Below are 27,161 nucleotides of genomic sequence, written 5' to 3'. Positions count from 1 at the left end.
GAACAAAACATTAAATTACGATGTCGACAGAAGCTTCATACAATGCTACCCGGTGCCTTTGATGGAGATTTCCGAAGAAAGCACAGTTAATGGCCGTGTGTGTTTACTGTGTTGGGAACATACAGCGCTTATGTTCCCAGTCCAACCAGACAGTCATGGTGCAGCTTCTCATCCTTTACTGGGCTTATTCTATTTCATTCATTTTTTTTGCATCCGGTTGCATCGATAAAACGGTACGTATATTACATCACCTTAGACAGATAGCTAGTGGGCTGCCCTCGTCTGCTGTGATGACAATGCGGCATTACTGACTAAAAAGCAGTGCGTAATTAGCGCCGGATCCTGCCAGACCGCACTCCTGAACCACTCTGGTTCTGACTGTCTGTGGTCTGGCACCTATTTGCACAGTTCCGGCAGCTCTCTGGTTAAAAAAACCGAAACAATTACAAAATAAAATGAAATAAGATAAGTATTTATTTTCATTTACAGGTAAATTTTCATCAAATTTTACATCCTTTATTAGTTTAGATTTTTCACTGAATTTTTAGATATTCACGAGAATAAAAGGCATGTTTTCAGCACCATGCTTTGCAGGTGTATCGGGGACGTGCGCCCACCTCGTTACCCTCCGTCTCTCATACGCCCTTCGCGTTCCAGCACCGTCTGATTCACAAATTAAGCACTGCATAAAGGCACTGCATAAAAGCACTGCATAAAGGCACATAGAAAGTCTTTCGTTTTCAGGTTCCCATGTTAATTTCAAGTGAGGCTTACAGATGTGAGACCAAAGCCTGGGGTCTGAGCAGTATTCGGGGGGGGGGGGTAAAGGCCCGATGGTGATGCGTCTATACAGCCCAACGCAGGATTTGACCAGGCAACCATCCAGTCACAGGTACAACCCACAGAGATGCACATCACCCCCACACATGCCCTGCAGTGAACTGGCATCCATCTGGCTTCTGCTTCCTGGGGGAGGGTCCAGGCTGTGTGTAGCCCTCTGCAACTGGATAAGCAGTACAGAAGATGTATGTATGGATGGAACGATGGATGGACGGACAGACGGATGGAGCAGTTTAATGTGAGTAGCTTCATTCATTTTGAATGTGCATTTTTTCCAAAAAACAAGAGAGAGTAAGGAGTGATGGTACAGGATGTTGAAATGTTTCTTTAAGAAGCTGAACATGCTGGTTGACAGAAAAAAAAAACCAGGACCTCATACAGAAGATGTTAAAACTGAGAACAGAAAAACACAGAGAGAAGAGTACACTTACAGAGCCTTAATGCTTCCGATGGCTTGCGGATTGCAGCTGATGCCACGTCTGAGGGCAAAAATTCTGTGAAGGTCTTCCCATTCTCTTCATAACGTGCAGGGCAGTGAAGTTTTAAAGGACTCCTTTCAACGTGAGCTGCAGCAGAGCCAAGGAAAAAGTCTCCCCATGTCTAACTCTATAAAAATTAAATGAGACATTTTCACACAAGGATAAAAACAGTAGCAGCGTTTCCTGGCCCCCACACCTTAACTTGGGTTAACTGGGGGGGGCAGTTCAGCTGTTTTCCAGCTTTTCAGATTCATTTCTGCAGACATCGGGTAACGTTGCCCATTAACACAGAAATTCAGGGCAATAAAATGTTTTTGCACTTAACAACTGCTTGGCTGGAATTACCTTGACTTTGCTTGGCTTAGCCTGATGTGCATTCTCACAAACACACACACACACACACACACACAACCCCTAATCACAACATGATGACCTTAACCACAAGTAACCAAACAAAATACGAAACTTTTGGCATTTTCACTTTTTTGATTGCATTCACAGATCTTTGTGGGGACCTGAATTATGGTCTGGGATTCCCAGGGAAACCATCCCAAAGAGGAACGATGCCAGGTTACTCCATGGCAGAAGGACCCCGGGGTCACGGCTGTATAGATGCAGATCAGATTCCTATTTTCGGAAAAGCAGCAGCTTCGGAGAAACCCTCCATGCCTCGTGTGAGGGCTGAGAGTCACTGCAGCTGGATATCATTATTTACACTTATACTGTACAAGCATAGTCTATGTATACTATAATGTCTCACAACTTGACATTTTATAGAACTTCTAAATAAACTGCATCTCTTGCTATGGGATAAGATATCTAAATCACGAGTGTGCAGGTGAGTGAGGGAAATGAATATCGTTCTGTTTCCATACTGAGGTCTTGTCAGTATTGCTCCAAACGTACCGTATCCAGTGACCCAGTTTTACGGCCGACAGAACACGCTGATCTGAGAGCAGCTTTAATTGCTAGCAGACAGAATGCCGGTAATTGTTCCGGTTAGCTCCTGGTCACGGGGGCGCTGTGGTCCGCACCCTTCAGTAGGGGGCGCTTGGTCACTTTTTCTCATCACAATACTTAAGGTGCCGAACTGTCCTCAATCTGTGTGCAGTGTGTTCAGATAGCCAGTGCTATTTTTGGCAAACACAATCCAACAACCCAAAATACATCAAAACAGCTTTCAAATGTCCACGGTAAACAACTGTCCACGGATGGAAATAAACAATAAACAAGAATAGCTGTAAGAATAGGTTTAAAGTGCTCTGTCAGCTGGAACCCACATAAATCACAGCCAGATGAGTGTCGTGTGAAATGCTGCGATGTATTAAGTGCAGTGATGTTACTCTTCAAGCTGTTTGCCCGCTAACAGGCCAAGCTAACGTGCAGGTGCCGTAAACCCCAACCTGCGTCCGCAGAGCGCCCGGGGTCCTGGTTTTTGCTGAAACCCAGAATGGTGCTTGGAACTCAGAATTTTTCATTGCTCTTCTTTGATACATTTTAGTACAAAATAAGATGCTAATATGATTTATTTTGATAGAAATTCTCATGATATCTATGTAATTTTTATGCAAATGTTTTTGTTATAAGAAATATGCATTTTTCTCTCATTTAACCATGCAGTACAGAAGTCCCAAAATCCATGATTTAACCTATAGGACTGGAGTGCAATCGAAAATAGTATAAAATGTTTAAAAAACTTGCTGTCTCTCGGGTTGGGTGAGGTGGCATTGGGACCCGCTCACCCATCTGTACCTAAGGGAGCTCCTGCTGGGACAGTCATGACCTGTGTGGTCATAAAACCAGTTCCCACCCACCACCTTTCTGCTTCTGGGGTAGGGGGGCTCTACAGCCAGCACCGTCTACAGTGCCCACTCCCATCTTGGATACACCCCCCCCCCCCCAACAGGGTCCACTGAACACCAAGTGGGGGTGCAGTGCCCGTTTCCAAGAGGGCTGCAATCAAATTTAGCCATATGCTCCATTTCCTCCTTCGCTTTGAAGTGATACATGGTGACAACACTGGCAACTTCTGCACTATATAGCAAAACAAAGTTATAATTACCTAAGATCACACCTATACACAGAAGACTATGATTGTGATGCAGTCAGTGTAATGCCAGGCAAGAATTCCCATCTGTAAGTTACAGCTACATGAATCATCATACATCTGGCTCACGGCGTTCAGCGTTAAGTAGCATCGGTAGCGAAAGGCGTCGTGGCTAAATTAGCGGCTATACAGGGAATAGGCGACCAGGCTTTGCTCGAGGCTACGGTTCAGGTCACTGGGCAGGGAGCTTCAGCCGAACTGATTAGTCAAAGATAATCAAGCTTGGGGAATTAGGATTCTCAGTAAGATCACCGCCGCCTACCTTTCTTTGAAAAGGCTTTTAAAGGAATCAGATAATCACTTATAGAGAAACTGTTATACATGATCTTAACTCTGACTTTTCTAAGGGCTAAGATTCTGGGATCTAGAGAAACGTAACTTCCAGTGTAGACTCTGATTGCGTACCTCATAGGGTCGGGAAGCCTTGTGTACCAGTATACTAGAGGTGGCTAGTTCAGGTCCAGAAAGTGAAAATCCAGAAGACTTTGTTTCAACCAACCAGTTGAGTATAAATAGTGACAGTCACAGAGTACTCAGCTGGTTATTTGAAACAAAATCTCGGTCTGAACTTTCACTTTCCATACCTGAACTATCCTCTTCTGCAATATAATCTTGGCACAGTCCCCACAGGAAGTGCGACTTTGGGTGTGACGCGCAGATGCTGAAGATGGGCTGCCCCTCTCCTGTTCTGTGCCTCTCTGCTCTTCGCACAGCTTAATGGCTCCCGCAGCTGCTTTGCCAGCCAGGCAATGGTATTCCCAAAGAAAACGGAAAACCGAGGACCATGACATAGTTCTGTGTTAGTGACACCAAGTGAAATGTGCTGGGTTAGAGTCAAAACAAACGACAGAGACTGACAAAAACAGAAAGGTGCCATTTCCGCTACCGATAACATCATTTAGGGTTATCCATTCTCTCTGCAAGTCCTGGCAGACATAACTAATCATTTCATCACGATGCACAGACATGGCAAAACGATGCAGTACTAATTTATTATGCAGTTTAATGACATGCTGATCATGCTGAAGTAATCAGGCATAATAAATCAGCTTATTATACCCTGTGCTCATAATCGCCGTAATTACGGAAGAAGCAGGTCCGGCCTGAGAGAGAAATTCAACAGGAATGAGAAGATGGAGTGGATGTGGTGAGGTCACTCCTCGGGAATGAGTAATGCTGCTGTCACAGGTGCTGCCGTGTGGCTTTGGCTCCGACTGTCCCTTCATCATTTTAGAAGGCCCTGGCCCAAAAGCCTGGCACGCTTGGGCCGTGAAGCCAAGCCAAGAAGCTCCAGGGGATGTGGGGAGATCCGGTCTGAAATTCAAATGTGGTTCAACAAAAACCTTTCAGATGCAGTAAAATATACATATAAAAGCAGATTAACAGCAGGACCTCACAGGAGGTGAGGAGAAGAATGGAAGAGAGCTCTTGAGAAACACATGGGGCACGGTGCCGTTTCGGGGAGAGGCAAAGCACCAGCAGATGTGGGGAGCGAGCCCTGCTCCAGCCCCGTCAAAGCCTGCCACATCTGCCCTGACTGTCTGTGCTCTCCCCCTCTCCTGGGCACGCTCAGAGGCCCTGTTCCCTGTGCTGTCCCTTTCAGAGGCCCTGTCCCTGTGCTCTCCCTCTCAGAGGCTCTGTTCCCTGTGCTCTCCCTCTCGGAGGCCCTGTTCCCTGTGCTCTCCCTCTCGGAGGCCCTGTTCCCTGTGTTCTCCCTCTCAGAGGCTCTGTTCCCTGTGCTCTCCCTCTCGGAGGCCCTGTTCCCTGTGCTCTCCCTCTCGGAGGCTCTGTTCCCTGTGCTCTCCCTCTCGGAGGCCCTGTTCCCTGTGCTCTCCCTCTCGGAGGCCCTGCTCCCTGTGCTCTCCCTCTCGGAGGCCCTGTTCCCTGTGCTCTCCCTCTCGGAGGCCCTGTTCCCTGTGCTCTCCCTCTCGGAGGCCCTGTTCCCTGTGCTCTCCCTCTCGGAGGCCCTGCTCCCTGTGCTCTCCCTCTCGGAGGCCCTGTTCCCTGTGCTCTCCCTCTCGGAGGCCCTGTTCCCTGTGCTCTCCCTCTCGGAGGCCCTGCTCCCTGTGCTCTCCCTCTCGGAGGCCCTGTTCCCTGTGCTCTCCCTCTCGGAGGCCCTGCTCCCTGTGCTCTCCCTCTCGGAGGCCCTGTTCCCTGTGCTCTCCCTCTCGGAGGCCCGGCTCCCTGTGCTCTCCCTGTCTCCCATTACTGAGTCGGGTCCATTCTGCTGCAGAACTGGAGGAATGGATTCAGCAGCAGGTCTGCTTGCCGTTGAGGCTCATGGAGGTGTGTGTCAGGAAGCATCGGCGGGCAAATTCAGCTGATGTTGTGTCTGAGACTTTTTGGTGTGACTGAATGGAGGTGAAAAGGCTCCCTCAACCTGATGGCCTCCTGTCCCTTAGTTATGAAACTTTGACTGTCAGCTGGAGGCACAGAGTGAACAGTAGTGGGCGCCACATGACCCTGTAAGGTACACAAAATGAGCCTTCACCTCTCCATGGGACACACAGAGGGGTGACAGCAAGTTTTAGGGGGTGACAGCACAGGGTCAGCCAGCGTCGACGTTGGAGCTGGGGGTTAAGGGCCTTGTTCAGGGGCCCAAGGATGCAATCAGCCTACAAGCACTAGGATTCAAACCCGTGACCTTCTGATCACAGATGCAGACACCAAATCCACTGAGGGACATGCTGCTTTTTAAGCAGACTGCTCCACCTTCCTGCTGCAGGCTTTCCAGGCCCAGCCTGTGACAGCCGCCTCCAGTCTTACCTAAGATGGAACCCGTGTGAGGCGGGAGCCTGACCACAAGCACGCCTCTGATTACCCTGCGGTCGAGCTGCCCAAATGCATGGCTTTGTTGACATCGCTTTCTGAAGGCTTTCAAAAATAAAGAATGTTTGTCTTATCCGAAGCACGCCTGGGCGTTATATTTAACCGGAGCGTAATTGGAGCTTATTAGATTTTTCTTTCCTCAAAAATGTATCATCGCTAAAAATAAAACAGCAGCGAAGAACAGAATGTTGACTGGCAATGTTTTTGCCCCTCAATTAATCCCGATGCTTTTAAAATATTATGTTATGGAATATCCTTGGCCACAAAAAACAATTACATTTTTTAGTCTTTATTACATACTTTGGTGGAATAAATGGAAAATTCTACATGATAAGTGCAACCATGTGTTTCCTGAAACCTCGTTAAATTAAGACTGTAGAGTCTCATAACTCACGTCAGATTTTCCTGGGTGGGTGGGTGGGTGGGGGGGGTCAGATCGATTGAACAAAACGTCACATTACGCAGTAATGCTGTTACAATACTGACGAGAGAGTCAACAACTGAAAAGCAGCATCTGATGCAGGATCACCGGATTACACAAGCCATCTCATCTGGATTACTATGGTTTAACCGTTTGTTCACGACTCCAAGGGTAAATGAAAATGGCCCATTATTTTCCCAACCCCCCAGGGAGTCACGGTCCTTAGAAAGGCCCCCTGTCCTGCTGCTTGTGCCGAGTGTTTGAAGGGTCCAGGCTTCACCCTCATCCTCACCTCACCGTCAGCTGGCAGTCTGGCGACTGACTGGCTTTGTCTAGTCTAGACTAGAATATCTACGGCCACAGAGCCGAAACCAGGGCTGAAGAAAAAAAGCCCTGTTACGCCAGAAAGTTATAAGGACATAAATAACAACCAAAGCTGAATGCTTTTTTTTTTTGTCTTAACATAACATGGACCCTCGCAAACCATTAATATATTATTCCGTTATTATGGCGAAAGAGCCTTTCCAACATTAAGCAGACTGATTTGTTAAAATTCTCCGGGGAACATAGTGCTTTATTTTGCACACACATCTGAGTCGGGTAAAAAGTCAGAAGCAATTACTGTAGGCTGAATGCACACTGACCCCACATCGTTCACAACATCTCATTTTCTCTCTCCCTAGCAAAACTGCACATCGGCAATGCTTCTCTCACAGTCCGTAAACTTGTAAAATCTGCCGTCTGCGTCTTCAGTTTCTTTTTTAGGGCAATGCGCTGCATCTCCATAGCATAACACACGCTAGCCAGGAATAGCTGGATCATACAGAGGTATAATTATTGTGTTGCTATTTAGTGTACAATGATAGTATTTAGGATATGCTCTATAATTTAATATGGTACTGTATATATGTAAGTACTGGCACGCTGCCGGTATTTCTCTAAATGACAGAATTTACAGATCTCGCTGGCACGCTTCCAACCTGCGTGTCTTTAACGCTAAAGAAAAGCCTTTGGTGGCAGAAAGCTGTCCGAGGGCCGAAATGACAGCACACTCAAGGCTAAAAATCACACCCATCATCTACGCCATTTTCAGACTCCAAAACAAAACCAAAAGTACTGAATCAGCTATATTTAAAATGCATAAAAAAGAGTATAGCACAATCCAAGTTTTATTGTCATTAGACAAAAATCTTACTTATTTGAAAATACAACAGTGGTATGGCAACAGTAGAAAAGCCAGAAGATCTGGCTAAATGTTTTACATGGCATAATGAAAATAGCTTTTGCTAGTGGGCATTTTATGTCTTAAAGAATCAAATTGATTCCCAAGTCCCCCTACTATATTTAGACTGATGCACTCCACCAAAAGCAAACTACTGAAATAATAATAATAATAATAATAATAATAATAATAATTATTATTATTATTATTATTATTGTTGTTGTTGTATAAGATCTGCACATGGTTCATGTCAAACATACGCTGGCTCTAATGGAGTAATAGAAATGTAAATGTATTGAACAGACATCTTTTTTTACAGAAACAGACCCAGGTGTACATATGACCTGACAAATGATCGTGTTACAGTCCCTGACTGCGTTCCCTGGGCAGTCCGGCGCTGCTACAAAGCCCTGCTTAAATGGAGATCAGCTTGTTGACTCAGGAGACCGAATAGCAGAGCAAACACGTGAGATCAGGCAAGTGGAAAGTTCTCTGGAATGGACAGATTGTACGGTATGTCGGAGTACGACGGGGCTGGTCCGGCTCAGTCAGGTCTGAAGGCAAAGCGATAAACAGAAAATGGGTCAAAACAACGCCTGCAAAGTAAACAATAATAAGAAGCACGTGGGAGGCAGTTCACTAACAACGCAGCAGACACACTATGTGCAGGGTATCTGTAATATCTGTAACACTTTTGTAATGATGCTAAGAAGACACGCAAAAGAATTCACATATGATGCACAGCGGCCTTTTTAATGACGTTTGTACGCAAGGCAGCCTATCTGAATAATCATCCAGCAGCTTATCTGAATGAATCTGTAACTGATTGAATATTACTTGTGCGGGCATTACAGCATGTCACGATACTGTGTAGTGTCCATGCATCCACCTGTTCACGCGTTTACGTAGTATGGCGCCACCGAACCGTACTGTGGTACACATAAGATTTAAAAATATAATATTAATAATAATAAAAAAGTTTTATTAATGAGTTATTAACATACACTTACTGTGAACGGAAAATTTAGCTATGAGTATGGTACGTGTTATATTCAAGAATTAAACTATCCAATAAACGAAAATACATAATGAGTTTCAAAGCCTATTCATATTTAAAAAGTTGAAAAATTGACAAGATAAGTGCAGTCGTGCAAATCCTACAGGTCATTCGATAAAAGCAAAACATTCACTTTTATTAATTTTCTTACAATCTTTTTGAGGACAGGTGTTTATTTTGCTTATCGAAGCTCAAATTATTTATTTGATTTCATGTATTAATTGTAACATGAGAATAGCTGGTGGAGTACCAGCTCCGCCTATAGTCGTCTAACTTTCAGGCTGAAACTCTGACCTACAGCATTTATAATAACAAAGCTGAGTCGGACCGAGAAAAGTTTCGCAATAAAACTGCAAAAAAAGAAAAGAAAAACTGCTGCACATTGTGCAACAAAGCATATAAGCTAGCTGCATGCGTACGTGTTAGCGAGCATGCCTGTGTGGAACAAGTGGGAGTGGTGAGGCGGTGTTACAATGACAGATAATTAAACGCCATGAAGAATTGTGGATGTTTTGTATGGTCTACACTGCCTCCAAGTGGTCATGATAATCAATGACTTTGCAATGATTGACTACAGTCGTACACTAAAATATTTCTTGACGGAACTGTTCTACCGCGACGTAGTAATTAAGAGTGCCGTTTTTTTTTTGTATTTTTATTATTGTGGTGAACGTGGAACTGTCACGACTGGTGCTTAAAAACTGTATTACCTGTTATTCTGCAGAATAGTTTGGTCCATTCCTGACAGCTTCCACAGAAACAGGACTGCAAAGGTATTTGTTGTTTCATGATGGGAATTCTTTGTTTGTTTTCACTGTGTTCAAGAGGGAATTTTGCAGACTTGCAGGTTGGGCAATTGGCAATTACCAATTTTGGGTCTATGAAACTCAGTGATAATGATTAGAAGTTTGTAATAGTATTTGTTGCCACACAGGGCTGTAGCTGGAAATTGATAGAATTTAGAAGATCAGTGGTCATTGTTGACACACCACAGCACGGAGTGCACAACAACGAAATGTGTCCTCTGCATTTAACGCATAAAACACTGTGCCACCGTGCTACTGTGAATATATTTAAATATATCGAATGGATATATTTCACTACATAAATATACAAAATATAATATTTTGAAAAACTATAATAATGCACAATGGGGGTGGCTCAGTGGGCAGTGCATGCCCCCATGAGTGGGCACTATAACCTGTAGTGAAACTTACGATGCCAGCCAACTTTCCATGCCAGTGTCTCCCATGTGCGTCTCTCTGTATCAGGTGGTTTAATGTAAGTGGTTTACTCTCGCAGCCTACAGACAGACATTAGGCATGCATATTTGCCTCTAAATGACATCACTTTAGTGAATGAGTGTATCTTTTGTCTGCGCTGGACTGGCATTCCTGCTCAGGGCATTCTCCAGGACTCAGCTCAGGATACACTGTTGGTAGATAGATGCTGTCCTTTACTCCATTTTAGGGGGATAGGGAATTCAGGGCTGATTTGGTTCCTAGGAGTGTTGAAACCAAACATGCACCATTGTAAACAAATGTGCAAATTATACACGTGCATGTTGTGCTGTCTACAGAAGTAAAACTCTATGCAGATAAAAACTGGGCCCGCAAGTTCTTGAATTTCGCTTTGAAATTGAGTTGAGGTAAATACAATATCATCCGGACAATCTGAACCGCAGCCAGGTATGGGGGAGTAGTACATAAACAATGTCAGACAGAGTAACCAATAAGACGAGGAAAACGGCTATACGTGTTGAATGACATTCAGAGAGACCAATGGATTTAGGGGCAAGGGCGGGACACTGTCAGAATTACCAATGAGAGGACGAATAACTGTAGGCTATTTTGAATGCCATACAAACCATGTTCCGCCATAAAGGCGCTGGGATTACGGCCCGCATCATCCGTGTGTAACGTGGTGCGCAGCGGTGTCACTGCAATCCGGTGTTTGAAGCAGCCCTTCGCGTGAGTTTACCTGGTGTCGGGAGCCATCGCATCACAAAAAATGACAAGTGGGTATTAAAGGGTTTACAAGCAGTTAACATAAATACTGCTGCTCAAATTATCGACTTTGCTACTCGGTGGAGCCAGAGGTTTAGAGATCCGCTAATCGATCTACTTAGAACATCGTTTTGCTAAAAAATTGAACTATTTCGAAGAATTAGTTTTGCGATTGCACGTGAAACTGCACATCCTGTCTATAACCTCCGATTAAAAAGGTTCACTGATATTGTTACAATCGGTTTCCCATGCATTGGGAAATAGGTCCATTGTTGCTTATCGTTTGATATGCACATTTTGTTTTCTTTTATTTTTCTAATTGCTGGTTTAATTATGATGGGTGCACTTCAGTGCCTGTCAGTCCTGCGCCGCGTTATACGGGACATCAGTCACCAGAGCCGATGGGGACTTTGCTTCTTTCCGTCTTACTTCCTCCATCGGTCGACTTGATCGCGGACGAAGATGAAGCGAGCACGTTTCTCCAGGGCGGTGGTGTTGTTGTGGTCATGCTGGCGGCATGTCGGGCTCTGCAGCGCCCCCTTGCCACGTAGACTGGCTGCACCCCGTATGGTCTTCAGCGGCTACTCCCAGCCGAGACTTAATGCGTGCGTGTAAATCCGCGATCTAAGCAGAAATGGCAGGACATGTGGCCAGGTGACGACTTAACTGTGTTGTAGGGGGCAACCAGCGAGATCTTGCTCGCCAGAAAAATGCCAAAAAACAGATGGACCAAACCAAGGGTAAGAGAGGCGAGGACGGGCTGTCAGCTGCCGCCAGGAAGCAAAGGTACTCCTGAAGTAGTTGTTTTTTGCTCCTTTTTGCCCATTTTTTTTTCTTCTTTAAACTAAACAATGCTAGTTTTTGCTTGAGCCTTGTTCTGTGCCCTGGTGTTTTTCAGGGATGCGGAGATAATGCAGCAGAAGCAGAAGAAGGCAAACGAGAAAGTCGACACTAAACCAAAATAACCACGGAACGTAATGAGTTTTTATTGAAGTATGACTATCACTAATGTCACTAATATTGCGAGAACTGAGCTGTCGATTAGTTTTTTAGGATGTAGATGCGTTGTATTCGTGTACCTAATTTTCTGTGGGGGGAGGTTAAAATCGTTTGGTTCTGGAAAGTGTTATTTTGCTATGAAAGTATGTCTTGACAGCTGACATCTAATTGCCTCCAGTTGTACAGATTCCTAACTTCTAAAGTGCATTAAGTGCAGACACGGTGCAGCCTACCTGTGCTGGTGTTATTTTTGTATCCTGAAGCCCCACTTTAAGTTAATAAAAGGTAGCTTTTTAATTGCCACTGGTTTGTCTTGAGCATAGAGTTTCACAAGCTGTCTGTGGAGGTTGCTATCAATTACATGTCTGTCTTGTAACACCGTCCGTAGCAGAGTGATGAGCATAATGATTAAATGAAATGTATTAAGATAATGTAGACGAGACTTCCTTTTGTGTGCAAAGTACTCCTTTTAATGTGTTTTTTTCACATAGCACCTATTCAGCAGGATTAGGAAGCTTTCTACGGTTCTATTGTTCTGCATAAGCACCCAGTGCTGTTGAGAGAGACTTGACTAGCAATGAACAGTAAATTGAAGCAGAAAAGGCATTTCTGCTATCTTACTAAATGGTTCACGCTGAGAAACTAATCATTTGACTTAAAAGAATTATTTTTTTTCCGGAATAATATGCAGGAATAATTACAAGTCTTGTTTATGTATTCACACTTTCTGTGCCTCCAGAATGCAGGCCAGCTGTTTATCCAGGGATAACTGCTAAGTAAGGACTGGGCCACAGATGGGCCTCAATATTGTACTGACCCCATTATAAGAGCTCAGAACAGATTCCTGTGTAACATCACCTGAGGTACAGTTCTATGCTAGTTCTTGTGAGCTTCAACGTGGGTTTTGTAGTAAAGAGGTCATAACAGGACGAGGGACCTAGGTTAGGTACAATGGTGTCGTAGTGTTTGACTGCACGTTTGCTCTGAAATGGTTCACTGGTGATTTTCACACAATGACTGATTAACAGGAAGGAAAGTGTCCCAAAATGAAAACAGCTGTAAGGTGGAATCTAGAAAAATGTGTGGGTGAGGAGGGGGGAATCTTAAGTGATCTACTTTGCAATTTGTGGTGGGAGAAAGTTTTCTAACACTAAATGAAAGTTTCCAAGCCTACACCCACCCACATGCAGATCGCCACCTCAGCAACAAAACAAGCAAGCAGGACTGAATTCAGGCACTAACACGGATATTCATTTCAGTTTCCCCCATCTTACTTGGTAGCACATGATCCAACCAAAACCACAGCAGCTTGTGTTTCAAACCTGATTCAATCTCATTCACATGCATCATCTTTTTGATCCAATATTTTTGCAGCCATTACAGCAAACAAACCTGTGTTGAAGGCTGTCAGCTGTGGTTATTAGGCAAATGCAGTATCATAATTTATAATTTCATACATACAATAGAATCAGTCAAAAGTTTGAGACACCCACTCATAGAAAGGTTTATTTGTACAATTTTCTACGGTTTACAGTAATTATAAAAAACTTAACTATAAAATAACATGTATGGAATTATGCACTAACCAAAGAAGTATTATACAAAAAAAAATAATTAATTGGGAAGGCAGCTCTGTGGGTTGGGACCCAAGAGGTTGTCGGTTCAAATCCCATGGCCAGCAGAGTGGTGTCTATTGGGCTGTTGAGCAAGACCCCTAATCCCAATTGCTCCCAGGACTGGCTGACTCTACTTTCTCCTCTGCACCAGTTTCACGAGGTGGCCTCCTGGGATGCTTCTCCAGCTGTCCTGAGGGAGGCCCCACGTTTGCTGAGCTCTCATTGGCCACTTTTCCTTCACTCTGGTCAAACTCCTCCAAGGCCATTTCTGTTGTGTTTAGGTCAGGCGGTCAGGTCATGTTATGTGACAGTATCACCCTCCTTTGTATATATATATTATACTGCATAATAAAAATCTATCATCTTTAAGTCATATTGTTTGGTGTTTTAAACCATTTTATCACCTTTTTATCACCATTTAAGCTGCTAGCACACAGAGATATGAATGTATACTGTACAGCCTGAGCATGAGATGAATGCGCTTCTCGCGGGGATACCGGCAGTCAGGGCAGAGACTGTCATAGACCCAGGCGAGGCAACTCGCACCGTTGTGGTCACATATCGGCGGTCTTGGAGCGGTCGTAAAGTCGATCGAGCATAGGTCATAATTGGACGACAACCTGTAGTATTTATTTATTTTTTTACGATGTATCGTTTTGCCATGTTACATCACTATTTCACAAAAATAGTTACTGAAAAAGCTACAGTGTTTTAAGAGTAGCTGTGCTACTGATAAGCTAAGGAGCAGAGTAGTTAAGTTAGTAGCGTCGCTAATTGTTGTTAGCTACTACCCAACACTGCATCGACACATCACTACCGAGTGCTATAGGAGAGTGTGTAATTTTTTTACATGACATAAAAATATGCAAGATTACTAACATTGTTGCAACTGTGTAACAGCCAGTGGTCGCAAAATGACTAGAGTAGCATGAGAGGAGACATATTTCAGAACACAAAAGAGAAAAACAAAATAAAAGAAACAGTGACTCAGATGTTGTATAATGTTGGAGGGGATTATTGGTAGGTCTACATAAAATGTAAAAATTTCCTAAATTTGTGTACTTATTTGTATGTACGTTTATTTTAAAGGTTAGTTTATCGTTTGTCCATTTCTCTGCCATTCCTTTTTGTGGCTTGCAAACCTTAAAAAAAAAAGTAGAAAAATTTCAACACAAAAATTAATAAGAGATTGTGTACAAAATACAGCCTGTTTTAGTAGGGGTTTAATCATATGTACGTGTTTAATCTTTTATTGGAGCAGTTTGTGATTTATGTTGTTACAGTGCATTGTATTCAGTTAAAAGGACGAATTAAAGCAAAATCTCAATTATATACTACTGCTATTTAGGGGTGGGTAACATTTGTGTTAATCATGTTATAAAAAAAGAAAAAAACTAATTTAACATACACTGTTCTCAAACGGCCTAGGCAGAGAAGGAAAAATTTTTCATCCCTGCATTGAACAGGGCATTATTTTAAATATCAGGCTCCTTTTCATTTAAGGTAATTCCACCCCAATAACTTACAGGTAGGGCCCATCAACTTTGTTTAAAAACCGATTCCAATAAAAGGTTTTAAAGAAATTACGCTGAAGAACTCAGGTTTAAAGGACAGAGACACATTTTTATTTATAAAATTAAAATAACTTTCTCTGCAGGACAACGGAAAATCTGCACAACATACACAGAATTTACATACAATATACTGAAAATCGATTCTAAAAAGTTACTTAAACATTCTTCATGCAGTTCTGTTTTTACAATTGGTTTCAAATCTCCTTGCAACACTTGTGACATTCTTGGAACAATCCTCCAGAAACATTTTTTAACAGCAGTTTAGAGTTTAAAATGGTAAAATAATAATAATAATAATAATAATAATTATAATAATAATAATAAAATTACTTGGGGATTAAAAAGTATAGCAATTGAATTGAAAACTTCCTTACACAGAAACAACAATGCTGTAATTCTTCAACTGGAGGAATGGCAGTGATGGCCAAATGAAGCTTCCTGAACCATTTGCTGTATTCTTTTAACCCCACTAGATGGTGCTCTTGGGTTGATTTGGGACATGCTTTGAACCCTTTTTGGGACAAAGCACCATCTAGTGGGGTCAGAAAATACAGCAAGGGGTTCATTCAGCTTCACCTGGCCATCACTAGATGGCGTCAGCGTCCATCTACACACTGCAGCAATTGCCGACTGCCCTCTTCCCATCTGCTATGCTAAGCTTCACCTTGGGCTCAGACTTCCGCCTCATCCTCTCATTCTTTTTCACTTCCCTGTGGGGGTAGGGGTACCGCGTTAAAGAATCATTAACCTTCCCGTCAATATGTGCAGCCCAACATGTGTGCAGAACATTCTGGAACATTACCAACCTGGCGAGATGAAGGACGGCCTCGACCACGTTGGTGCCCTCCTTGGCACTCGTCTCACAGAAGAGGGCACTGTACGCCTGCAGTTGGCAGGGCAGTTGATCACTGCACACCTCTGCTGAATGTTCATCATTCAGGTCCGAGATAAGGGAGGGTGACTCACCATAGCTAGCTTCTCTCCATTCACTCTGCTAACACTGGCACCGGCTGGTTGCTCAACCCTGAGGTCCACCTTGTTTCCAACTATACACAAGGGCAGCAGCTCACCTGTGGCATCCTGAGATGAGAGAACAGGCCATCATTGATCTGGCACTCACCGAGTTAGTGGTTGTAAGGTCACATCCCCTGCTGGATGATACCTAAAACCAAAGCTGTACAATTCATTTTTACCAACTAAATTTTGTAAAAGCACATGTACCCCAAAACCAACAGCATTATGATGACTTAAACATGAAAGTTTTAGAAGTTATAGTGATATCTCTGTACAAACTGGAATTTCTCTTTAATATTAGCTATGATTTTCAAAAATTAATTGCAACCTTTAAGGGTCTCCTGAAAACGTACGCGAATTTGATCCACCCACTCCCGGATGTGGAGGAAGCTGGACTCTGATGTAACGTCATACAGCAGGAGAACTCCATGAGCTTTGCGGAAGTACGACCGTGCAATACTGCGAAACCTACCGATGGAGAGCAGAGAATTAATTACTTTGACACTCTCACTGGTCCAATCCAGTCATGCATATGATTCTTGCCCACCATGGCTCTGAGACTAGGGAGCTGTGCTGCCAATCAGAAGGTTGCCAGTTCAAATCCCATGAATGCCATGAGTGATCCTACTCCATTGGGCCCTTGAGCAAGACCCTTAACCTGCAACTGCTTCATCCTGGGTATGATGTTAATCTACATCTGGCCCTCCAAGGAGGACCTCCAACTTATAGGGAAAATTTGGGGGTTGGTGGCTGGATCTGCACTCCAACCACCACCCGCCGCAGGGATGCACTCGGGTTCTCATCCCTGAAGTGGTTCGTCGTGTGGTGGGTACGGCAACATGCTGTATCAGCAAGCGCTCCTCACCTCCTCTTCTCCTTACACCACGCACCTCTCTTGTCCAGCAGTGTCCCAGATCTGCAGAGTAGTCTTCTCCCCATCAACCAGCATCCTCTTCATTTGGAAATCTACTCCTAAGACCAGAGGATCACTCTGCTTGGTAAGGAAACTAAACATTAGGTTTGCTGGATAAGTGTGTGGATCCGGATCTCACCTAGTGTGGTTTGAATGTCTCCTCTGAATTCATTCTTGCACAGCCTCAGTAAGAAGCTGGACTTCCCAGACCCGGCATCCCCAGCCAGGACCACTCTGTACATAGGGCCTGTCACCTCACCATCGGGGACGTCTTTCTCTGCGTGCTGTCAACACAAATACTGCTCACTTGCAGCAAATGCAAAAATCCCACACAAATATCTCCCCCAGTATCCAGTCTCACAAAACTACAGGAGCATAATCAACCAGATATAATACAAGACCACAGCTTATCCGTGCAGTTAGTTATGTTGATGCTTATCGCCATGCCAACAACTAGGGCTATATTCATGGTCAGAGTATATAGGTATTATAGGAACAAATAATGCAGAAGCTTCATAAATAAATATAAAACGTTATAAACCGGGGGTGCTGAACCTGATCCATGGAGAGCCGCTGTGGGGGCGGGTTTTTGGCATGACAGGGGGTCTCCAGCACTGGAGTTGAGAAACACTGCTTTATCACTGGCTGATTGAGAGGTCATCCCAAAGACCTGCACCCACAGTGGCTCTCAGTGGGTCAGTTTTGCCACCCCTTTTAGAAACAGTTAAAACAAAAATCTAAAAAGAGCCTTTGGCTTGATTACTTAAAAACTCTTTGAAAGAGTCTATAAAATGGTAATGCCGGCTAAGGGCAGTAAAAGGAGGAAAATACAATAAAACACACTTAAAGATTTAAAGTACAGCAATTTAAAAACACAAAGAATCATCCTAAAACCTGGAACAATAATACTGGTTTATTGCTTCAGTACATTTAAATAATTATCTGAATTACTTAATATTCAATAGATCAGTGGTTCTCAACTCAGCCCCCAGCAAGGACATAATTTGTTCGGTATAGAACCACCTGCATACCTCAGCCAGGTAATCAAGGACTGAGAAGAGGAACCAGGTAAGTGAAATGGAACAAAAACATGGAGTGGCTGAGGAGCACCTAAAGGCTGGGTTCAGAACCAAGGAACTCGTAGAATTATGTTCAAGTGTCTTGGACAGTAGCACTACAGTGGGGAGGACCATTCCTGGGATTCACGACCCAGATGCCACCTGTCCATGCCTTTAGCAGCTAAGGTTCATGTGGGCCCCTTATACCTAGAACCAGCCGACTGGAAGGGAGTATTGAGGTATGTTGGTACTGGAGTGTAGGGTCACTACTGCTGCGAGGACTTTCTTACCCGCGCGGGGAAGGCAGAAAGGCGCCTACGAATGGATGAGGCGATGGAGCCACACCGGCTGACTGCTGCCGAAATCCCCATCTCTGACTTCAATTCAGACACCTACAGCGAGGGGTAGAGCACCTTAAACCTGGCTGTACGTTCATGTGAGCATCTGGGCACATGGGCTGGGTGGGGAAATACCTCAGCATCTGAGAACGCGCAGGAATAGCTGTGGTGCACCGTCTCCACGGACTGCCGGCTGTCGTCACTGTCGTACGAGCTGGCTGCCGTCTCCGTGGTGATGGACACGCCACTGTCCAGGTATTTATCCGCCCAGGAGGCCACATGGGAGTACCTGCCCTTGCTGGGGTCACTATCCATGCTCTCATCTACAGAACTTGGGAAGCAAGTGCGCATGACTGACCGGAGAACCACATCACAACAGGAAAGGAACAGGAAAGCAGAAAGTGAAAATCGCCACCTGATGCGTTTCAGCGTACTCTGTCGAATAGGCTTCAGCCTTCTGGTTGAGCTCTCTTTCCTGGAAGGCTGAAGAACACTCATTTAGAAGTAGCACTGGTAGAAAACGAAAAATAGCAGTGTTTCCAGTGACAGAGAACCATACCTTCCTATTATTTACAAGTATGTTCTGGGCCAAGGCAGAGCGCAAGCCATCATTGCTGTCGTACAACTTCTTATTCATTTCCCTCAAAGAGAAAGAAGCATAAAATTAGGGCAGAGATTATTGTTTAAATTGCCAACAATGACTGCCACCCCCACCCCACCGGAAAAAAAAATCCTTTACACTTAATAAACAGAGTGGTGACTCACTGGAGAACAGCTATGTGACTGGAATAGGACTGACACTCCATCAACATGGCTTTCAAGTGCTCCGTCTCCCTGTGGGGGAGAGCGTAGCGTTACTGCCTCGGGCTCACAAAGCCTGGCGGGGGGGAGCTGCCAGGCAGGGGGGGGCACGCGGCCAACGCATTACGCTGCTCAGCCTCACCGCTCGTGCTGCAACCTTTCGTCCGAACTCTCATTCTTCAGTCTGTCCAGCTCGGCTTGCAGGACGGAAACTGTAGTCTGGGTTTGGTTGAGTGAGCTCCGCAGACACTCATTTTCCTTAAGAACAAAAACAAAACCCCTTCAGGGCAACGATCCAGGAAGCAAAAGGAACCGGTCCCCTCCACACGACCCGGTGGGATGTGAATCCACGCTGTACCGCTGTCATCTCCCGGATCTGGCCCCTCAGGCGCTGGACCTCCACGCTGGGACTGAGCTGCTGGGAGTCATCCTGGAGCTGGAAGAGTTTCAGGATGTGCTACTAGGCAATCCACTCAAATATACATTTCATAAACATTACAAACTGCTTTGGCAGCATGAGCCCGGTCTTGTGTGCATAAGGACTCCTTGACAAACAGTGAGTAATAGGTGCCCGATTGTAAGGCATGATGCCTTTAAGGAATGTGGTTTTCATTAAAGGACTGGACCTGCTGTTGGGTGCTTGGGCAGCTTATCAGTCCTACATCTACAGTGAATCATAGACCTGAGAATTACAGCTTCTAGAATTAATCATATTAAAACTGACAGGAGAAATTTAACAGATTATTGCTTAGTTCCGTGAGGATCAGAGAGCATGATCAGTATGTGTCCATGCAACAAACCTTACTCAAGGCCCCAACAGGAAAACCATTCTGCCAAGCACAGGATTCTAACCGATGGGTGAGCTTCCAGTGACTGGCACAGAACCACACATCGCCCAATTACCTCATGCTCTCTTTACCCAACCCTAATCCTAATCCTAACCCTAATCCTAACCCTAATCCTGGACCGACACCAGCAACAGGCTAGCAACTTAAACTTCATACCACAGCCAGGCTCAAGAGCTGCTACGGATGGAGAATATATTGGTGTCATGCATTCAGCTAAAATTAACTCTGGACTTCCAGGCCCTGCCAGATGTTGGCAAATGGAGGGACTTTTATTATGAAGCATTCAGCAGTGACGCATTGTCAAAGGTCGGCTGTAGTATCTAAATGTGCAGACCGCAGATTGATGCCCTGGAGATAAACAAGGGCAGAAGGCAGTGTGCTTTTGACATTCAGGTTCCTCCCTAAGAAAACAGTGCAGTAGCGCGACAGCCTCTCACGCTGCCGTGCTGGGGAGCTTCTACAGAGGGGCCCGCTGCCACCCGTCAGCCGTTACCTTTCTCAGCTTGTCGACAGCAGCCTGCACGTCTGCCACTTCGCTCTCGTGTTTCTTCTGCATCGCCTCGACAGCCGTCTCCAGTTTCAGGTGCTCCTGTTACCATGGCATCCAAATGTAAGGCTTTATTCAGTCAACTCCCAAGGAGGCCTTTAAAAAAGATACTTAAGGCTGCCAGGTCAAATCACTCTGGAGCCTGGATTGCCACGCGTGGAACCCAGGGAACAGGGACAAATCACACCTGGAACGTGGCAGCCGGGAGTTCCCACGATATCCCCTCCCAACCTCGACATGTATTCCGAGCTCTGATTCAGCTGAGATTTTCAAATCATTCAAGTCACTCTCGTACGTGGTCCTAGATTGGATACACATCTGACGCGAATGGTCAGATCGGAATTCATGTGTTTTTTGTTGTTGGAGATGCAACTGACTCCTGCAGAAACGTATCAATAAGCACAAGAGTGCTGTGAGAGATGTGTTCACATTATAGTTAGACACAGTATACCTGTAATTATGAATGTGAACCATAGACAGGCAAATCCAGTCTGAGCAAAAAATTGGAATTGGACAATGAGGCTTGTAATGTGAACGTAGCCTTTCATGTCTGGTCCTAGATCAGATTCTTATCTGATTTCTGGCCATGCAACATGAATGAGAATGGTTTTTTGCCTATATGCATGCGCTGAGTGTTCAATCTTATCCGTAAAAGGGCTGGACTGTGTGCATGTTTTTGGGACAACCTTTAGGTCAGCTGGTCAAACCCAGGTGTAAGGATTCTATCAGCCAATCAGTCCTGTAATGAGTAATCTAATTAGGGAGTTGCAGCGAAAGCCAGCATATACAATGGCCCTTTTTGGAATAGAGTACCCACCCCTGATCTAAGGACTTCCACGACATCCCATTACACCAAAATAAACCATGACGCATGCATTCATAACGTCGGTTCATTTGGTCACCTGTGAAAATAACGTGACACTCATTCTGCAGGTTAATCCCAAGTCCCTGGCCAGGAGGGTTATTGCTGAGAAGCAGCGGCAGGGAGACACCATGACTTTATGGCAGCGCTAACGAAGCAGACTGCTGACACATTTGGCAAAGGTGCGAGTTACACGGTGTCTCACATCGGATGCCGAGAGCAGCATAACAGTATGGAGGCTCCCTCCTGCTCCTCACCTCCTCACGCACCCTCTGCTCGAGCAGGACAAGCTGCTGCTGCAGGTCTTCTTCTAGCTCAGCCAGCTGGCGCGCCGTCGCCTCCTCCGTCCTGCGGGCAGCAAAGTACCTCAGTACTTGTGTCATAGAAGTGTTTCTCAACCCAGTCTTTGGGGAGCCCCAGACAGTCCACGTTTTCGCTCCCTCCCAGCTGTGGGAGGGAGCAAAAATGTGGACTAATGGGAGGGGGGGGGTGGAAAGAGAAATGTGGATTGTCTGGTAGGGAGTTGGGAGGGAACAAAACTGTGGACTGTCTGTCTGTCGCCACCCCCCCCGAGGACCAGATTGGGAAATACTGTGTCACAGTACAAAACACCATGCCTGATTGTCAACTGAAAATACACCATCAATTCCACTCCTAGGCATTGAAAAGCTTGTGCACGTCCATAACTTAAACTATGCATTAAGGCCTCACACGAGCACCCGAGCCATATGCAGCTGACAAATCATAGCCCATCACCTCACCGCCATAAGACACCTTAGTATTCAATAAATCCTGTGTAATCTCAGCAAAATAATTCTTGAATTCTCATGTGGAATATGTACTGTCCTCCCTAGCAACCAACAACGAATCAAAAACAGTTTAGAAAACAAACATTCTTGTATGAGGGCAGACTAAACAGACAATGGACTGAAAAAGTCACTGATGTTTAACCCAGTTTCACAGAACAGGCCCGATACCCAGTGGTGGGTAATGCCACACAATCAGACTCATTCATGCCCACATAAAAACAGCCTTTGAATGTGAGAAGGTATACAGTGGCTGTTATGCTGTGACAGAGTTTCAGCCCTTTAATGGAGAGCCTCAGTATCTCAATCTCAGCCCCCAGCCCTTCTGCCAGGACACCACACAGCAGCCCCCTTCCTCACCGTCTCAGGCTGCTCTCCAGTTGCTGGTTCTCCAGCTGGTGCTCCCTGTTCTCACCCACAAGCACCCTGACCAGCTCCTCATACTGCTGGAGCAGGGAGGGATCCAAGCTGCAGATCTGCTGATACAGTTCCACTACAGGGTCCCGGGTCCTGGGGGAGGCAAAAGGTTTGGGAAAGATTACCAATGCATCCAAGAATACACTGGTACCGTATTACAAAGCATGAGTCCCTGTCATCTCAAGACAAATGCAGGATGAATTTGGGCACCTTCGGGGAGAGATGAGAGTTCTAGGGCTTGCTGCGCAGAGATCACAGATTCTGTTACAGCCGAGGCTCTTGTCGGCCACATGTTCTCAAGTTTAAGTCTTACATCAACTTATTTCAGGCCCAAGATTCAGGGGTGCAACTGCCTGGTATTAAATTCGAGGAAATCCATTGGTATAAAATACAGGAGATAACCCACTACAGACCAACCTTTTCGACATGCCGCTTTCTATAGAACTCCTCTAAAAAGCAGTTGTTTTCAGCCCAATAAATTTCACATCAAGTTATGCTACATTACTAGAAAAAAAAAAGTTCTCATGATCATACTGGACCTGTATCCATTAATATGGAGTATAATTGCGTTACAGTGTATTTGAAAGCTAAGGCGTGCTTTCTCAGAGTAGACAGCCAGCAGGCCACGGGGGAATGAGAACCTACATGAAAATAAGGACATGGTGGTGCTGCCCTTAAACCATAGGACCCAGTCTGCCAGTTTGTTCAGAATAAATAGGCTTATGTAGGGTCTGTATTAAATTACCCCCCCACCACCACTACTTAAACCGTGCCTTTTGACTGCACGTGTGCAAGGAAATTTACTACTAGGTAGCAGCACTGACTGGCCAGCGAAGAGAGAGAGAGTAGTTTTTGCTGTACAAAGTACGGCCATACCACATCTGATTTTTCTTTCTGCCCAGACATTATCCCACGGTTTACGATGCATTCAAAATATTCTGGCATTTTGAAATCTTGCCGTGGTCCCAGCTAATTTTCAAGTATTCAGGAAGTACATAAAGCGACATCATAATAAAATAAAGGAACAGGGATGTTCCTGGGAATGTCGCACAGATTTCAAAATGCCACAAACTCCTGTATCACCTCAATATCGCTCAAGTCAGACTTAAAACTGTTAATAAAAAGTTTACCCATTTTGTTGCACATGCGTCAAACATCTGCCCTCTCCTGTGGCCTGGATCATGAAACAGGATTTTTTAGCCAGGCGGATAAATTGTTGGATTTAAGGTAGTCTGGGATAAATGTAAGTGAACGCAGATAAAGTCCATTGAAACTGGTGTACCTTAAATCTGACAAGTTATCCGGCTAAGAACAAAATCCTGCTTCAAGATATAGGGCCCTGGTCTGCAGGAATCTAGTGGTGGGTGGATAATAATGTTGGTATTGATATTGATCAATACCAGTTTAATGAGATCGATATTTTAGTTTCAATTTCTCTCCTGAATGCACTGCGGCTGTCTGTGTAAGCTGAGAGGATTTTTTCAAAGGCAGGACAGTTACTACTGTATGTACCAGGCGAAGTGCAATAAAATCGAAAAAAGTGAACATGAAACTGTTCCTGAACAAAAACCTTTAATCTGTTCTGCACAGGGGGTGGGGAGATATTTGAGCTTACAATAAAAAAAATACAATCATGTGTACTTTGTTTATTGTATTTTCACTATTTTTTCCCCCAAAGCACTTAAAGAAAAAGAAAAAAAAAACATTTTCTGTTGCTTGTGCTTCACACTTAAAGGTAATGAAAATGAATGGACTTTAGCAATTTGATGATGCATCCACCTTAATTATTAAAAACTATCGATACCAAATCTTGTAGTATCGCACACCACTACTGAAATCATTACTGTACGCAGGCGCCGAACGCGGCCATCCGCGTTTGCAGACAAATGCGGACACAATCGTCCGCGCACACGACAGCCCGCGAACGCGGAGAAGTTAAGGCTGAGCTGTCCGGACACACGGACGAGCGTCCGCAATAATTAATGCCCGTTCATTATGCTGGAAGTGCTCGGGAGTTACACTACATGCCTACACCTTAGAACGCAAATTAACAAGGTGTTCTAGCCAATTATAACTAGGCCCGAGTAATTAGGGTTTTAAATACACATAAGCCTATGCAACATTAAACATTGTCAATGTTTAACTTTAAATTTAAACTACGGAAATGTTTACTGTTTTACTGACGATTTCACAATTATTTGTACGTTTTAAACCGCTTAAAACTAGGTTTGGACATGTATGGGACGTTTATTTTAAAGTCAGACATAACACAAACGCAAGACCAGTTTCTAGTAAAACAACTATTACGGAAATTCAGTGTCATTTTTACGTCCGAATTATAGCCTAGATTTTAAAGGAGAGGTTTAATGTGGCGATTTTTGCACCTGCAGAGGAAAATACACGATCAGTCTAGCATTTCAGCCGGGACTTACCTTCCCAAATAGACTATCCCACCATCCAGCTTTTCCTCAAATTCCTCCCAAGCGCTTCTCGTGGGCTGCCCCAGTGAGGCGATATCCAGAGTTTCGGAAACCTCATTGTATCTGGACGAAAAGTCGCCAAAGTTAATGTATCCGTCTCCGTCCACATCAAACTTCTTAAACAAAGCGCTGATCTCTGCGTTGGGAACACTGAGCTCCTTGCAAACGACTGCGAAGTCTTCGTACTCGATCCTGCCCGATTTATTAATGTCGCAGGTTGAAAAGAGCCTTTGGAGAGCAGCGACGTCCATCTCTGTCGACTTGGAATTCATGTGCATCAACTTCTTTTTAGGATGTGGGACCCCGCAATTCCTCTTTAAGTGCTTATAAATTATAAATTAAATTAAAACTGTGCGTAAATAAGACAGTAACTCTGGAATAGAGACGTGTTTTAATTGCGTGATCCCCTTTTTTTGTTTTAACTGAAGTTATCCACCCATAAATAGTTATAATTTATAATTCCGTAACACATCAAAATACAAAACCAAAAAAATAAAATAAAAATGCCAACAACGCACCCCCTTTAACTCGTTATTCTGCCTTATTCACGTGAGCAAACCCTCATATGAACTTGAATTTCGTAGAATAGGCGTGTCGATCAACCCACCTGTTCTCGTACATTCCTACGGATAGGCTGTGATCACTGAAATGGGAAGATATTCATGGACGGAGATTAAGAATGTATCAAATGAGTGAATCCTAATTTAAATCAAAATAACTAAATTATTAACTTCTTTTTAAAGTGTTAGACAAGCGTATTTAAATAATATGTATACATATGTTCTTTACATATGTAAATATCCGGGTACCCCGTCGAGGATGCATCTTTGTTGTGTAGTCTTGACAGTTTAAGACATATTTATCTGAAAGTAATTACCACCACATCTAATACACGAATATGTTTAATTTATCATTATGAGTTTGTATTGTGTACCACTCCATTGCTTCCGCAGTTATATGGAGTATTCTCCAAAGTTTCACACAGTAGTTTTTTTCTACAAAGTTTGGCCTAGGGCAAAATTGGTGACAAAATGTACTTGTATAAATGCGTGACCTAAGGTCGTTGAAGCAGCTTAAAAATGCATTTTCCTATTTTTTGTAATATATTTACAAGTGGACCACTATTTTATTGCCCGGTACAATGAACAATTAAATATTATCATCAGCGGCAATGACTGCAATCCTGCTTTCTTTGAACCCACAACCATTTTACACGTTTGCATGCAGCATTCCAGTAAATTAACTCCACCCAGCGTCTCTATACGATACATAGCGCAACCGCTATTTTTCCCGTATTATTAACGAATCCGTAAAAAGAATGATTGGCATGTTCCTTTAATGTTCTGTGTATTTAAATGTTGATGTGGCAGACCTCGTAAATAACCGTACGTTGCAACAAAATGGCCTGTATGGCCGAATTCACTGTGTTTGCAAAAGGTGTTCAGCCTGTCACAGGTATTTGTGGGTGTAGCGATCACACAGGGAGACTGTGTAAAAAGTACTTAAACGTACATCTTAGCTGTTTTTATCGCTATTCGGCGTGAGTCACGGGACAAAAATACTCTGCCTGAGTGACTTGTGTTTGCTGAATGAGATGGAGTAGGAAACGCAAAGGGGCATTCCCTTAAGAAGGAATGCAAACGGTGTGTGAAAAAGCAGAAGGAGTGAGCAAATATAAACGCAGTATTTATGATCGAGGGGGGATTTTTATTTAAAACTTTTACATTTGTATTGTCTTCTTTCCTTTGCTGTAAATGAGTGAAACCGTCATTTATTTTGTATCTTAATGTTATTTGATTTGGTTTTGAAACCTGTAGAAGTCTATCTGATTCCAGTATTTTTGTACTTTTCTTATGGTTTCTTTTAGTCATAAGGTATTAATTATACACTGAACATGATATAGTACAGCTGGAAATACGTAATAGAT

At 44.1% G+C, this 27,161-nt stretch overlaps 2 protein-coding genes across 5 annotated transcripts; one reads left to right on the top strand and one right to left on the bottom strand.

Annotated features, from left to right (window-relative positions):
* The first annotated feature begins 10,813 nt into the window (after positions 1-10,813).
* Positions 10,814-13,945, top strand: LOC111845714 (small EDRK-rich factor 2-like). The gene is made up of 3 exons (XM_023815318.2): positions 10,814-10,972; positions 11,639-11,747; positions 11,860-13,945. The coding sequence occupies exons 1-3, from the start codon at positions 10,966-10,968 to the stop codon at positions 11,924-11,926; spliced, it is 183 nt and encodes a 60-aa protein (XP_023671086.1). The 5' UTR covers positions 10,814-10,965; the 3' UTR covers positions 11,927-13,945.
* A 1,233-nt stretch (positions 13,946-15,178) lies between these two features.
* rasef2 (RAS and EF-hand domain containing 2) lies at positions 15,179-25,828 on the bottom strand. 4 transcript variants are annotated; one of them, XM_023815328.2, is made up of 17 exons: positions 25,187-25,828; positions 22,698-22,847; positions 21,789-21,879; positions 20,616-20,711; positions 19,633-19,710; positions 19,417-19,532; positions 19,239-19,307; positions 19,033-19,114; positions 18,609-18,956; positions 18,426-18,527; positions 17,217-17,361; positions 17,055-17,136; positions 16,518-16,632; positions 16,117-16,230; positions 15,957-16,033; positions 15,746-15,860; positions 15,179-15,575 (listed from the first exon to the last, which is right to left on the bottom strand). In XM_023815328.2, the coding sequence occupies exons 1-16, from the start codon at positions 25,510-25,512 to the stop codon at positions 15,758-15,760; spliced, it is 2,094 nt and encodes a 697-aa protein (XP_023671096.2). In that variant the 5' UTR covers positions 25,513-25,828; the 3' UTR covers positions 15,179-15,575; positions 15,746-15,757. The 4 variants fall into 4 exon arrangements, with proteins under 4 accessions (XP_023671096.2, XP_023671099.2, XP_023671095.2 ...); XM_023815331.2 differs by having other exon boundaries at positions 15,179-15,860; positions 18,609-18,804; positions 18,889-18,956; positions 25,187-25,827; XM_023815327.2 differs by having other exon boundaries at positions 15,179-15,860; positions 25,187-25,827.
* Positions 25,829-27,161: the final 1,333 nt, after the last annotated feature.

This window comes from Paramormyrops kingsleyae, chromosome 13 (assembly GCF_048594095.1).
Source record: "Paramormyrops kingsleyae isolate MSU_618 chromosome 13, PKINGS_0.4, whole genome shotgun sequence".
NCBI lineage: Eukaryota > Metazoa > Chordata > Actinopteri > Osteoglossiformes > Mormyridae > Paramormyrops > Paramormyrops kingsleyae.
This window is presented reverse-complemented; position numbering and strand designations above follow the sequence as displayed.